Below are 16,049 nucleotides of genomic sequence, written 5' to 3'. Positions count from 1 at the left end.
TGGCACAGTCCCATTAAAGAAAAGCCTTTCAGTCCACCAATCAAGATCCTTAAATCTTTCTTTCCTCAGGAACAAATTTATGCAGAGATTGAATCACTGAATGCTGAATCTTCAGAAGATAAAGAAATTAAAAATAGGGAATCTGTTGATGATGATCAGGTGTTTACAGAGCCAGTGAGTGAATTACAGAATGACAATTTATTGACTCAAAGTGATTCTCCAAGGAGTGCTTCCTCACCAGAATCAAAGGTTAAACATGTAGTTTTGGAAAATCTGCTTACAACAAAGGAGAGCCAATTTTCTTTCAGCAAGTACTTGATAACACCAGATAAATACGCTTCTGCACCCAAGAAACACTTATCTTTATCTCACAATGGAAAAGAGAATGTGGCGTCAAAAAGATGTTTAGAACAACAAAGTGAAGTTCCTTTGTTAGAAAATGGATGTCCCAGAAAGGAAAAGCCAAAGATTCCACCAAGAAATATTCCAAAACTTCGAAGTGAATCCAGGGTCACCATGATGATCAGTAATGGTCTGCATAATGTCCGCAACTTTCCAATAGTCGACAAGAAATCTATCAAAATGAAGGAAAATACAGACAATGGGAAGGTTGATCTGACACAAAGGGGAGAAATCCCGAAATCAAGAGTCCGTTCAGAGGGAGAACACGATCTTGTGGGGGTTACAGGGTCAAGCTTAGGGAGGAGTGAAAGGTTAGCTGAACCTTTAGACATTTCTGACAATCCCAATACAAAGCAACAACAGAGATTTTTGGAGACAGATATTGACTCTATGCCTTTACCAGTAATGGGCTGTAAAACCCCACCTCGGAAGCGCAAGCCTTTGTCCAACCTACAAAGGTCTAAGTCCTTGGAGACTATTATTTGGTGATCATACTAAATGATAGCTTGTATTAAAAAAACTGGATGTAATGTTTTGCAGCACATTTGTAGAAATCCCAAAATTCATGTACATTTCTTTTAGATTAATATCCCATTGTTTTGTACGTTTTACATACACTGTTGTACTCAACTTATGTATACTCAGTTTGAACTTTAACCAGACGGACAAGTGTTGTATATTTATTAATCCCCCCCACTAAAGGAGTTGGGGGTATCTAGTGACTGGGGTACGTATCAGTCTCTTATTCTTGCCTATATGTCTGTTCGTTATATTTTGGGGTACCATAGACAAATTTACTATCACAGAATCTCATTTACAAACTGCCAAGAAATGCACTTTGCCATCATCACATTTGGGGAGATATATCTTTTTGTTAGCTTAGTGCTCACAATATATAATGTACATTGTATTTCATTTTAGGCAGTAAATATTTGTACCTCTGTATATTTTGATCTTTGTACTGGATTAATTATTATACCCCCGCAAACGAAGTTTAGGGGGGTATATTGGAATCACCATGTCCGTCTGTCTGTAGACAAGATTTTGTTCGGACCGTTTCTCAGAAACTGTTGGATGGATTTGTCTGAAAATTTATACACTTATTATTCACCATATGAAGATGTGCACCTGGTATTTTCATCATGATTGGATGATTTTTCTGCATTTTACAGATGTTTTTTCTTTTTTATTTTGTGATTTTGTTTGGCTCATAACTAGAAAACTATTAGACTTACAATCATCAAACTTGGACAATTTATGCATCTTGGGTAGAAGGTGTGTCACGACTTATTTCAAGGTCATTGTGACTTTTAATTTAAGTGATTTTTAAAAAAAAAACTAAGTCTTTAAAATTTTAAATTTCATAATCCTAAAAAATGTAAAAATATAGTTGTATCCTTATTAAAAAATGTTAAATTAAGTAAAAACTTATATTTTCATCATATACTTTACAGCAAATTCTGTAACAAATGTTAATGATTTGAGAGGAATTCAGTTTGTCCCATGGGCATAATTATCAAGCACTGGTCAAGGAGAATTGTTGATAGCAGAAATGTGCATGTCAAATTAGAGAGAAATTAATGAGTTCATTGTCGGGAGTTAACTGGCAAGAGCATCTCTAGATCTGATCATGCAGTGCTATCTTAATTTATCTCTTGGGAGTTGGGCAAAAAGAAATGGCCTAGTTGCTTGTGTTAAGAGTTCTTGATGGCTGTAGTCCAGATAAAGATCTTTCAATTGGTGTAATTTAATTAAAACAAATTGATGTTTTAGTGTATGATTAAAACTAAATTAGTATTGTATAATATAATTAAAACTGATTGTATATATGTTCATTGGAAAAAAAATTACATTTCAGTTTTTATATATTTGCAACAAATTGCAGTCATGTCTCACTTAGAATTTTATAGTGTAAAGAATAATTAATTTTTGATTTTTTTTTTTTTATTAGACTGTAGCATTTCCATTATTTCATAAAATATGCAATAAACAATTTAAAGCTGCTGTGGCGGGGCACTTTATTAGACAATAGTGAACACCTCTTACTAGATCCATAAAATATTTCTGAATTGGCACCTACTCTGAAAACCCAGCGGGGGTATTTGTCCCTATTGGACAGTTCTAGTTTTAAAACTGGTACATGTATTGTATTATTGAAGACCTTTTTTTTTTTAAGATTAGACAGATATGGATATAGAGTAATTTATACCAAGTTTTTAAATAAACTCAGTAATATTATACTAAAAACCTAAGAATTATAAATAGACTAGTACCATTTGTGTCAACTCTAGATAAAAAAAAAAAAAAAAATGAGTGTATACAGATATACCGGTAGTTCCGAGGCTTCACTGAGTTGAAATTATGTGCAAGAATTTTTTTTTTATTTTGTAGACTGGTGTTATAAGGATGCACATACATGTAAAATAAAATCATAAAAAAGAAAATGAAATCAGATAGATTGTGTTGTTTTACTGTTATTTTGAGTAGGTTTTACTTATTGCGTTTTGTAACACATTGAAAAAACTATCTAAAAATGTCCAAAATAGACTAATGTATAATTTTTATTAAATTTTGTGAAATATGAAGATAGTATGCTAGTGACTGGCCTTATGTTAGATCATGTTCAGGATGTAGCTCTTGGGGTTGTACCATATATGTAAGTTAAATCTTTGGTCAGTGATTACTGGTATTAGAATAGTTTCAAACTACAGTACATATGGACAGGAAAGCTATTACTATTTGAATCCTCGGTTGGGGTGTATTTTTTTTGTAAAGTCAGATTATTTTCATGCCAGTCATGGATAGATAATTGTTTTCAAGAGGATCAAGGACAGAACTTATTTTCATCATTGAAAAAAGTTTGACCAAAAAGAAAAAAAAAAAAGAAATAAAATAAAAGCTCAAATTCCAAAACTTTCTTGTGTGTGATTGTGTTTTGAGGGGGGTTAATTGTTGTACTTAAATAAGTCAATTACACATAATATTACATGTTAAGTAAAGATATATTTTCTTTCTACTCCAGGAAATTATGCCAAGTGCAGCTTGACATCTGGCATGTAAACCTTTAGCATAAATTTCAAAAATCTAAAGGGGGGGGGGGGTCCAATGTAGAAATAAACTGATGGTTCAGTACTGTAGTTGAATTCCAAGGTGAGTCCAAAGCATCCTTTTATCATATGTATTTTTTCTCATTTCACAAAAAGGACATTTAATTTTAAACCACAGTTCATTTGTTTTATTTAAACTGATCAAAATATTAATATTCAAAAAGATCCGCCTCTTATGCCAACCGGTTTAATCCAGTTTTAGATTATAGTCTCAAACATCGGAAGATATTTTTAAAATTTATTATAAAGCTTTGATTCATTTTTTAAATGTTCTAACTTGTTTATTTCCGATGTAGTATATAGATCCTAAAATGAAAAATAATTTTATGAACCAATCCTATGCAGTGCACTTGTTGAGCATAAAGTGCATTGTGTCACATCGTATCTTTTTTAAAATAGCACAATTATGCAATAAATTTTATCAATTCAAAAACTGTAAACAAAATGTCAAAACATTTTAATTAATTTTGGGAATGTTGAGCAATTTTACTGAAAGTCAAAACAAAAAGGACTTATGCGGATTCGAGACTAAATTCCGCAATGCATTGTGGTATAGCCAGTATATAACATTGGCGCTCGGCATTAACTCGACAAGGTCACAATGACGGGTAATAACGTCAACCAGACTGAACTGGACTTAAGTAATCTCCACAAGGAAATAACTGAAAAGTTACAGGTATGTATAATTTCATATGACATTTATTCAAAAGAACTCTTGCGCATCTATGTTGAAAACAACTCTTCTAACGTGCCCCCAGGTTTTCCTCACAAGTTTCACATTCTTTTCCATAACCATTTCTTGTTGATTTTATTGTATCAATCTACTTCATTTCCTCTGTGATCCTCATTTTGGAGGGATTTATATGTTTCCAAGACCATGTCAACAGAAATTCTGTGTTTTGATGGCGCATCATTTGTTATTTGATTTGCAAGGTGCGCGCTCGTCGATGCCTCAATCGGCAGGAAATTGCTAGGGGTTTGATCGCTGTTTATATAGTATGTCGACGACCATCACGTGGTTTGTGCAATGCGCGGAAGTTGATTGGCTGATTTTTTCCATGAAATGTGTAATATATCGGGGTTTTCCCTATAATTGTACGAACAGGCACGAGGAATCCTGTGTAAATCGTGCACGCACTAAAATCGTGATATTGTAAAGGTTATGCAGTTAGAGTGATCTGCCCTTTGCTAGCTGGCTGTAAGATAAAAGAAGCAAAATAGATATAAGAATTTTCAATTCAATTTCAAAATTCTATATAGGTTACTAACATGGAATTTTAGCAAATGAGCTGAATATATATATATATTTTTAAAATGAGATAAAGAAATTCAACACGTTAAAAAAAGTTGATGGGACTGTTTCCTAATAAATTCAAGTTGGAAAAATTATAACAATATATTTTGTAAAAATTCAAAGAAAGACAAACTCTTTAGTGCAAAAGTCATGTAGTTCTTAATAAAAAAAAAAGTCAGTGGAAATACTTATTATAATGCCCATTCAGAACCATATGGGCTTGCTTCTGGCATGTAATAAAAAAAAATATATTTAAGGTAATACAAAAACAACACTATATTTGATATTTTTTTTTTATGAATAATTATTACACACCAGGAGCAAGCCCTTGTGGCCTTATCAAATGATATACCAATAGTATATATGCATACTAAGCTAAATGTTTTAAATTAAATCACTTTAAGTCATCATATAAATGTTTATATAACATTTTTGAAGAAGTTTTCCCATTATATCACAAATATAATATTTTTATTCATATGCCCTGAAAAACTGCCGAATCACGCCGGAAACAGTTATGTTCCACCGGAAACAGTTATGTTGCCCTCCCGAACACAGTTATGTTCCCTCGCGTGCAATCATTCTGCATATTAATTACGTCGGGTTCGAAATTCACAGAGGCAGTTGCTAAGAGAACGTAAACAGTTCCGCGAACGTTAAAGAGTCGAGACAACGTCTGCGATTTGTTTATTTGAATTCAGAGGAATTAGATAATTTAATTGAGGAGAAAAATTCTTTAAATGCAACAAAGGTTATCAACACAAGTGTCAGCATACTTAAAACATTCTGCCATGAAACAGTACGGGATATTTCGGAATTATACTCAACGTACATATGTGTATATAGTGTTCAATAAATATGTTCGATGATCGATTTGGGTTCAATGCTTAAAAATGTTATATACCATATATTACATGGCTTAATTCTCGGGCAGCAATACCAGAATATTTGCCCCTCGGTGACAGGAAAGCCCTGGAGTGTTATGTCGCCCTCTGCCTGCGGCATCGGGCGACATAACACTCCAGGGCTTTCCTGTCACCTTGGGGCAAATATTCTGGTATGCTGCCCTCGAAGCCATGTAATATATGTATAATAATAAGAAAATGGATTGAATAATTTTTTTCTCATATAACCGTCATACCCAATCGATTGTACAATTAAATAGTGGTATTTTCATGTCTCAATAAAGATTATACAGTTTTATTTTTTCGTAATTTAAAAGAAAGGCCAGCATTTTTTTATTTTTAGGTTTACGAACATCAGAATGAAAAAGTCCTGTAGGAGGAGGAAATAAAAAAAATAATAAAATTATATTTTGGATACATTATCGACTTTTCTACATTAATTTTTGCTTCTTTTTTTATGCTCTCCTAACAGGCTTCTTGCCACTGGACACATAAGGGTTACAAAGGGGAAAATACAACCTTTAATTGTTTATTTCATCATCTACCAGTTGGGGGCAGTGATATAAATCTTTTGATGTTGCATGGACAAAATACAGATTTTTTAAAACAAAAAATCAGTTTTTTAAATCTCTTTTAATATATCTTCATTTTTGTTTTTAATGTGTGTTAGGTAGAAATTAATCTGAAATATTAATTTACTCTAGACCTATAAAAGTATTAATTCCTTTCATAAAACAGACAGGGAGTATTCCCAAGGAGTATTGAGGAGTAGGGAGGAATTTTTTTCAATTAAGTGTAAAATAATTTTTCTGGCCGCCATAAACGATACTATATGCCTGCATATATTTGTATATTCTTGTTTTTAAATAGTTGAAATATTTCATTTCTTTAGGCTATTGTTTATTTCTTCCTCAAATGGATTTAACTTCTCCCATAGTTTTATTCATTACATCCGATGCAAAAGCGACCCTTTTCTGAAGAATGATGCTAAGACTGTAAGCTATGACAGAAACATAAACAATGTCTCTGACAATAGCTACCATGGGCAGTTTTAAACCAGTGGGAGGAAAATAAATTACAATATACAGACACAGTTACTTTTGAATACGGATACATAATTATCTCACCAACATGTCACTTTGCAACAAAGTCGTCAGCATTTTATTGTTCTCTGAATGGGTGAAACGTTTTGAATGGCACTCCTACCGATAAATATTTACATTAAATCAAGCTTTAGTGCTGCTATGGACTTGACACAAATCTCCCTTCATTACCCGCCATGATCATTTAAAACCGGAAGTACGAGTTTGTAAATTTGAAATCTCGATCCCGACTCAAATTTGACATCGGAAAGAAAAAATTCTGTTTTTCTCAATTTTATTTTTTTTCTGAAAATGCAAAAACTTGAGCGGCGGGTTTGTAAACCTAAAAATAAAAAAATGCTGGCCAAATGGTGATGATATTTCATTTAATAGGTAAATGGAAGAGTGAAAAGAAAAACCAGACATCGGACAACCAAAAGTCCCCCGGATGGGAGCTCCCCACCCTCCCCCCAGTCTCCGAGAACAGGAAAATGTGGGCGGCCAGCTAATCCAATCCCGAGGCACAAGAGGGAGTCACACATCAAGGCTGAGCACAAACGCAGGGATAAAATTCAGGTTTGCAATGGCTCAGTTTGGGTTTTAATGTTACTTAGATGTAATTTTCTAATTCTTGTTACACACATATAAGTAGTAATGCATGGTAAGTATTATAGTAGAAGATCTTTTTATTCTTTTACAAGTCTTCTTCAGTTTGCTTTTGAGCATGATTTTGTATGTTATTTTTTCATGGGTATTGAATGTAGTACCACTTGCAAAAAAGAATGCCTGACCAAAATTGGCCAGTGTATCCAAAAATTAGACTTAAGGAAAAGTGTGCCCTATATCTCTTTTGTTTCCAAATAAGGTAAGGTATATTGATAGCCAAAAAAAATCATTTGTGGGTAAGTTTGTATGGGAAATTGGGTAAGAAATTTTATGGCATACTTTCCTTCCAACTAGCCCTAAATATGTGATAATGATGTAGAAGATTTGATTTTTAGAAATTTTATTGGCAAAACTCAGAAATTTAAAGTATTAATTAGTAATAAATGTTGACGTCTATCGATTTTTAGTATGAACCTTCTGCACAATCACATTCAAGGGCAAAGTTACATGCTTATATCTCTCCACAAAGAAATGCCTTCATTTAACATTCAATGCTTGCTTACAGATTAACATTTTATCAAAACGTTCAAAGTTAGAGAAGATATTTCTTTGTGATCTGAATCTGTATGATGTAATCAAGATGGATTTTGCAGTTTCAGGGTCATATATAAAATCAAAATATTGAACTTTTTGTTAATCCTGTTGGTTTGTTTTACAGAAAGGATTTGAAAGTTTAAGGTCATTGGTCCCCTCCCTGGAAGATGTGTCGGAGAAGGAAAGCAAAGCTGTTATGCTCTTTAAAAGTAGGTATCTGCACTTTGCAAGAGTTAAGGTTATTAGTTGTAAGGGGAAGTCACTCATGGGCACCTACTAGTGTTAGGGGTAGTTAGGAATCTTTAGATAACTTTGCTCTCTCAGGACTTGAATCATTTTGCTGCACAACTGTTAAAGGTATTTCAAAAATTATAAAATCAGTTCAGTGTTAATATTTAAAAAAAAAAAAAGACTTAGAAAAGCAGTGAAAATGATCACAGAAAACCAGAGAGAGGAATGTTTGGGGCGTTCTAGTGCTAAGTCTGTTTAGTTGGTCCCCTTTCGTGAGGGGGCACCTTACCCCAAATTTTGACTTGTCTCCCTCTTGTAGCTGCTGAATACTGTCGGCAACTTAAGGGCCAATGTAGGGGGCTCACCGATGAGACGGCTGCTTTGCGGCAAGAAATCCAGTCCTTGGGTACTCAAATTCAGTAAGTCAAAAACATTTTAAATGTTTGACCAAGCTCTGTATGAACACTATATGTATATGGTTGAGACTAATTATAGTATATGTATACTATATATCTATATATGCTTACATCCTAAGTCTCTCTTTATTTCTTCCAGATTCTAGATAACCATGCCAAGTTGTTGGATAAGAGATGAAATTTAATTGTTAACTTAAAAATAATGATTTTGAATTTACTTTGTTTTCTTTGTAGGAAAATCAAAAATAAATCTTAGCTTTGATTATTAGGTATTGTTAGATTTTTTTTCTTTCAAGAAAACACACAATGCTTAATGAATTTCTTATTTCAGGGAAAAAAGTATCAATTTATTTAATGATTTGTTTTATGTTTCAGAAAACTTGGGTAAGGTTATTGTATAATAAATGTTTATGTACTAGAATATGTAGTGTGCTTGATGTAAGATTAACGATTTTGTATCTTTTACAGGTAATAACCTTTTAGTCTTTCATTAGTTAAGTTATCCAACAACTTGGTTTTCATGAGATATTTTCCAGATAATTGTTTAAATGATTTACCAAAAATATTTAGAAAAAAAAGATGAAAAGATTGGAGTCAGTTGAATATCATTTTTGACAAATTTAGAGCAAAGAAGATTTATTAAGATAGATTATTTTAATGAATTACAATGTACTGGAAAAAATCTCTTTAAATTTGGCGAACGTGCTGACTCGGCAAACTTTTTGTAGAGGACATTTGGAAGATGGATCAGTCTTTAAATTCCTCTGCATTTCGTTGACTTTAACACTGACTGTTAACTCCCCCTCTTTAACTTTTTCAGTGACCTACAGAAGGAACTTCCAGTAACGGGAGTGGACACTGTTGAAGAACCTCCCAGTACGGACATCGACAAGCTGTATGAGGAATATGTGAGGGTTCAGACCAGGAAAAACTGGAAATTCTACCTTGTATCCTATTCATATTTCTGTGTTCTCTAAAGTCTTGATCGGAAGTCTTTTGCTTGAGAAAGCAATTACATTCATTTCTTTAATACTTATTTCTGCTTTGGATAAAGATTGCTTTGTTATTTATTGGAACTATTAAACCTCAGGTGGAAGGATTTTATGCAATCTGTTTAAAACTTAAATGGAAAACAATATTTTGAATAGAGTGTTCCTTAAGTCTTGGTCAGTTCAGTTTTATGATGAAGCCTCTCTTTGAGTCCTTCAAGGTCATGGTAACCACAACAACCTCTGACGAGTTTACCCAGTCTGTCAGTAACTGGGTCAAGGACAAACTCTCACTTCCAAACCTGAGGATAGGTATTGCTTTTATAACAAGGAAAATTTATTAAAGTAATTTCTATACATTGTGACAGATACATATGACAATCCCATATTGTAATTATCTACAAGAATAAAGTTTATTTTCAAAGGATTTGATTTCTTTTATAGAATTCTTTAACTGTTTGAGAAAAATCAGCAAAGAAACTAAGATAATGGATGCACCTGAACTCTTGCCATTGGAAGCTCAGTGGAGCTGTCCTGGTAAATCCATGACGTCAGATTCCCAAGTCTTAAAGATGGAAGATGATCATCCAGTCAGCACTCCTCCTCCAGCTACCACCAACCCTGCCCATGTGGAATCCCCATCCAATATGTGGATCAATTCCACCATGCCAACAAATGGCACATTGTCAACCATCTGCCATTTTGTAACTCAGAGCAATTCAATGATCTCCACCAGTTCTGTAGCTGAGAACTGTGTTATACCTCACAGCATAACAGACACTATCATGAGCAGTGACTCTCAGGATCTAAACCTGGGTCCTCTTGATGACATTCCCCTCCCGACCTGTGATACCGAGATGTCTATTGTGGACTCTTTACTGAACAATCTGGAGAGTTCTGATTCCCTCCAACAACTACTGTCTGATCAGCCTGTCTCCCTGAGTGACATCAGCCCCACCCCCATCACAGAGGCTTACACCCCCACCCCAATCACAGGGGCTTACACCCCCACCCCAATCACAGGGGCTTACTTCACTGACACCCAGTCACCTTTCACTCCCACTTTCACCTCCCATCTCGGACACCAGAGCTCTCATTATCCCCACTGACAGTGGATGACCATTGACTATATAAACTCCTACTCATATTAGGGGTATATTAATATGCCAGTTGTAAATGTTTTGAATTTTACATTTTAAATTTTCATTTTGAATTTTTGAAATTTTTTGGGGTTAGTTACCTGGGGTACTTGTATATTTTTTTCCCTTCTGAAAGTTGTTTAAAATTAGGTTGGTCAAAGCAGTTCAGCTTTTAAAAAATAAATGAAAACTCTAAATGAAAAGAAGTATACATTTTGAAGTTTCATACCAACTTTCCTGTTACTTTGTCTTGAATGCTTGATTTTTATTGGGCACTATATCTCGGTGATATGTTTTTTTTTGAACGTGTGATATTTATTTTGTATTTGCTAACTTATAAAGTGAAGTTTTATACAATTTATACACAAGCTTTCTTTAAACAGGATCGATATGGAATGTTGCATTTCATAATGATTCCCTCATTGTTTTTTTTACTTCTGTAGAAGTAATTTAATATATATGTTTATTCATGTACTTTGTACATACTGAATAAAGTATTGTGTTTTTTGTCTGCATTGTAAAACAGGCATTTTTAAGTCCTTCATCATGAAGGATTTTATGTAAATATTGTACATTTGTCCATGGCTTTATATTTAAAACGTTAATAAAGGCATGATTATTTTTTTTCACACATTTTTATTTGTTTAAAAGGGTATTTTTGATAAATAATGGCATGAATCTTATAAAGTATAAAAGTGTTGCAAAAACACAATGAGACCTTGGGAATACCAGCAATGGCAGCATTTGTTTTCACTAGGGAAATCGTTGTCTCAAGCCACAGTTCGCAGTCCGCATGTATAGCTCTCTCCAGAATGGGAGAGGATCGTACATTTTGGCCATGGTTTGTGACGATGTAGGGAAATGAGCATCCTTTGTTGACCATTTCATTGGGGGGACCTGTACAGCCTGATTGATTATTTAAAAATGAATCTTTAATATTGTTTAAACTATATTCAGTATAATATCTAAATGCAAGTCTGAAAAGGGAGTTGATGTATCCATTTGTCTTATTAGCTCACCTGGGTTTAAAGCTCGAGTGAGCTTTTCAGATCACTTGTCTGTCTGTTTGTAAACTATTCACATTTAAACTTTTCCTTAAGAATCCCTGGACCAATTTGAATCAGACTTGGTATAAAGAATCCTTAGCTGGAGAGGAGTTTAAATTGTAAAAATGAAGGGCCAATTTCCTCTTACAAGGGGATATAATCAAGAAAAGACAAAACTGGGGGGGGGGGGTCATTATAGGGGGGTGGTCATTAAATTTTTCTCAAGAAGAAATGGACCAGAATTGCAGAAAAGGTGAAAACTACGTCCTGGGGGTAGTGTACAATCATGACCCCTAATGGTAGGGCTGGCAACAGTAAGGAATCTAATCGCAAGTTTTTACGTTGAAATATATAGGAAAAATCTTGAGAATCACTGGGCCAGAAAAGCTGTAACTTAAATATGGAAGCATCTTGGGGTATAGTTTCAATTCTAAATTGTTCAAATCATGACCCCTGGAGGTAAGGTGGGATGACAGTAAGTGTCACAATGGGGGAAAATGTTCAAGAACAGCATGGCCAAAGTTACTCAGGTGAGTGATGTGGCCCATTGGCCTCTTGTAATCATTTTGAATTCAATAGTATGCATAGGATTCAATATTTAAACAATAAAATGCTTTCTTTGTTTGTTATTACTGGAATGAACGGAAGCAGCTGTTGCAGAAAAAATACATAACCCGCGTAAGCGGGTTATGTAAATTTTTTCTGCAATAGCTGCGACCGTTCATTCCAGTAATAACAAACAAAGAAAGACATTTTATTGTTTATATTTATATTTGTTTAAATTATTTTAAGTAGGATCAAAAATATTAATTATTGTGTTAATGATGCGAACGTCTTTGTACGTTTCATTGATGGAACGGCCACTGATCAGGAAATCTGTACAGGTGATATGCCTAATGTAGTTCATGCAGTGATGAACGCAATGGGTTTTCTTAAGAAATAAAGAAGAAAATATTCAGTGGATGTAAACATATCAATATGAATGAAATAGGTAAATGTTGTTAAATGATACAGAAAATATAATTATCATGTATTAAAGATCAAAGCAGGGCTTTTAGTCCACTACTTTTCAAGGGGGGGGAGGGGGGTCAACAATTTCGCTTGTTTCTGGAAGGGAGAGGGTGCAGTGTCGAGTGAGATCAATATGCATTTCATGGCTTTGTGGGAAATTTTCTTTCTCCAAAAATATCTTGAGAAAGGCAGGGAATCTACCTAGCTAATATAACCTCCAAATTCTATATGTGTTAATTGCCAATAAATGAATTGAGTCGAATATTGGGGAGGATGAAGGTTGACCCCCCTCCAAGCCAGAATACCATTAATCTATGTCAGATTTTTGTTTTATTCTCATCGAAGTTGAGAATAGACCAAATCACTGAATTATATTTACATCCACTGAATATTTTCTCCTTTGTTTCTTACGAAAACCCATAGCGTTAATCACTGCATGAACTACTTTAGGCATACGTCGCCTGTACAGATTTCTTGATCAGTGGCTGTGCCATCAATGAAACATATAAAGACGTTCGCATCATTAATACAATAATTAAACTTTTTAATCCCTCTTTAAATGATTATTTAAACAGATACAAACAATAAAATGTCTTTCTTTGTTTATTATTACTGGAATTAACGGTCGCAGCTATTGCAGAAAAAATTTACATAACCCGCTTACGCGGGTTATGTATTTTTTCTGCAACTGCTGCTTCCGTTAATTCCAGTAATAACAAACAAAGAAAGCATTTTATTGTTTAATTAAAATTTCAGTTCGAATATATCATTTTATAATATTTCCAAATTAATCTGCCACCCCAATCATCGAATCAAACGTCCTTCCCGGTGTAACCGTGAAAACTGTCGCTAGTGCTCAGTGTCGCTCTTAATAGAATATATAGGGAAAAAAGCGACACTGAGCACTGACTTATGCGCATGCCTAGGGATTTCGGTCGCTTCAAATCGAAGCGGTGTCCCACTGAATTTAATTCCATGGTAATGGTATCCAAAGTCGTTGATCTTTATGTTTTCTTTGTTTATTTTAATCTTAAAAGAAGGCAAGACAAATAAAATTTTAAAATCTTAGAACTTTTCATTTTTTTTTTTTACCTCGTATAGAATTATTAAATGATCTTTTAAATTTCTATATTATAGAGAATAAACGACTACACATTTAATCGCGGTAAATTGAACAGATACTTGTACTTAAAAAAAAGAAGAAAAAACATGCCACAGTACCTCAGTCATTTCTTAATAGGTGTGAACCACGCCGTGGGCGTTATCTCAGACAGGTGTCAAAAATTACCTGTATGTTAATAACTAACAAACACGGTTCCCCATGGTCGATTGATAATTTGATACCAATTAAAGGTGTGAACGGAGATGAACCCAGAACTGAAGTCTAGTAACAAACCTTAAATATCTGTATTTTATCAAAATATAAGTTGAAAATATATATATATATATAAGTTCTATCAACCAGTTTTTATTTAACAGATAAATAACGAGAAACACGCATAATTATGAAGAATGAGCGTCAGTGCTGAGTGTCGCTCTTCAAAATGGCAGTTTCCTATTTTCTCACACCTGACTTATATATCGTCTGTAAAACAGGTATACAGTAAAATTTCCAGCCGGTCTTAGTTGATATAGATGATTTAGGTATAATTTAAGAATTCTAGAAGAAAAAATCGTAGAAAATAATTATTTTGAAATAGTTATGAGCGTCAGTGCTGAGTGTCGCTCTTCAAAATGGCAGTTTCCTATTTTCTCACATCTGACTTATATATCGTCTGTAAAACAGGTATACAGTAAAATTTCCAGCCGGTCTTAGTTGATATAGATGATTTAGGTATAATTTAAGAATTCTAGAAGAAAAAATCGTAGAAAATAATTATTTTGAAATAGTTATGAGCGTCAGTGCTGAGTGTCGCTCTTCAAAATGGCAGTTTCCTATTTTCTCACACCTGACTTATATATCGTTTGTAAAACAGGTATACAGTAAAATTTCCAGCCGGTCTTAGTTGATATAGATGATTTAGGTATAATTTAAGAATTCTAGAAGAAAAAAATGTAGAAAATAATTATTTTGAAATAGTTATGAGCGTCAGTGCTGAGTGTCGCTCTTCAAAATGGCAGTTTCCTATTTTCTCACACCTGACTTATATATCGTCTGTAAAACAGGTATACAGTAAAATTTCCAGCCGGTCTTAGTTGATATAGATGATTTAGGTATAATTTAAGAATTCTAGAAGAAAAAATCGTAGAAAATAATTATTTTGAAATAGTTATGAGCGTCAGTGCTGAGTGTCGCTCTTCAAAATGGCAGTTTCCTATTTTCTCACACCTGACTTATATATCGTTTGTAAAACAGGTATACAGTAAAATTTCCAGCCGGTCTTAGTTGATATAGATGATTTAGGTATAATTTAAGAATTCTAGAAGAAAAAAATGTAGAAAATAATTATTTTGAAATAGTTATGAGCGTCAGTGCTGAGTGTCGCTCTTCAAAATGGCAGTTTCCTATTTTCTCACACCTGACTTATATATCGTCTGTAAAACAGGTATACAGTAAAATTTCCAGCCGGTCTTAGTTGATATAGATGATTTAGGTATAATTTAAGAATTCTAGAAGAAAAAATCGTAGAAAATAATTATTTTGAAATAGTTATGAGCGTCAGTGCTGAGTGTCGCTCTTCAAAATGGCAGTTTCCTATTTTCTCACACCTGACTTATATATCGTCTGTAAAACAGGTATACAGTAAAATTTCCAGCCGGTCTTAGTTGATATAGATGATTTAGGTATAATTTAAGAATTCTAGAAGAAAAAATCGTAGAAAATAATTATTTTGAAATAGTTATGAGCGTCAGTGCTGAGTGTCGCTCTTCAAAATGGCAGTTTCCTATTTTCTCACACCTGACTTATATATCGTCTGTAAAACAGGTATACAGTAAAATTTCCAGCCGGTCTTAGTTGATATAGATGATTTAGGTATAATTTAAGAATTCTAGAAGAAAAAATCGTAGAAAATAATTATTTTGAAATAGTTATGAGCGTCAGTGCTGAGTGTCGCTCTTCAAAATGGCAGTTTCCTATTTTCTCACACCTGACTTATATATCGTCTGTAAAACAGGTATACAGTAAAATTTCCAGCCGGTCTTAGTTGATATAGATGATTTAGGTATAATTTAAGAATTCTAGAAGAAAAAATCGTAGAAAATAATTATTTTGAAATAGTTATGAG

General features: G+C 33.6%; 1 protein-coding gene across 1 annotated transcript; it reads left to right on the top strand.

Annotated features, from left to right (window-relative positions):
- The first annotated feature begins 4,031 nt into the window (after positions 1-4,031).
- LOC134283785 (uncharacterized) lies at positions 4,032-11,394 on the top strand. The gene is made up of 7 exons (XM_062766266.1): positions 4,032-4,185; positions 7,184-7,366; positions 8,115-8,199; positions 8,541-8,640; positions 9,458-9,584; positions 9,809-9,938; positions 10,071-11,394. The coding sequence occupies exons 1-7, from the start codon at positions 4,111-4,113 to the stop codon at positions 10,733-10,735; spliced, it is 1,365 nt and encodes a 454-aa protein (XP_062622250.1). The 5' UTR covers positions 4,032-4,110; the 3' UTR covers positions 10,736-11,394.
- The last annotated feature ends 4,655 nt before the right edge of the window (positions 11,395-16,049 follow it).

Source organism: Saccostrea cucullata, unplaced genomic scaffold (assembly GCF_032062105.1).
Source record: "Saccostrea cucullata isolate Sc308-1 unplaced genomic scaffold, CSIRO_AGI_Scuc_v1 ctg5155, whole genome shotgun sequence".
Taxonomy (NCBI): Eukaryota; Metazoa; Mollusca; class Bivalvia; order Ostreida; family Ostreidae; genus Saccostrea; species Saccostrea cuccullata.
Note: the sequence above shows the minus strand (reverse complement) of the source record. Positions and strands in the feature narration are given on the sequence as shown.

Excerpts from the sequence above, each read along its gene's own strand:
- LOC134283785 (XM_062766266.1), top strand. The coding sequence starts at position 4,111 with ATGACGGGTAATAACGTCAACCAGACTGAACTGGACTTAAGTAATCTC. Across the intron at positions 7,367-8,114 it reads AACGCAGGGATAAAATTCAG|AAAGGATTTGAAAGTTTAAG; the intron begins GTTTGCAATGGC and ends TTTGTTTTACAG. Across the intron at positions 8,200-8,540 it reads AGCTGTTATGCTCTTTAAAA|CTGCTGAATACTGTCGGCAA; the intron begins GTAGGTATCTGC and ends TCCCTCTTGTAG.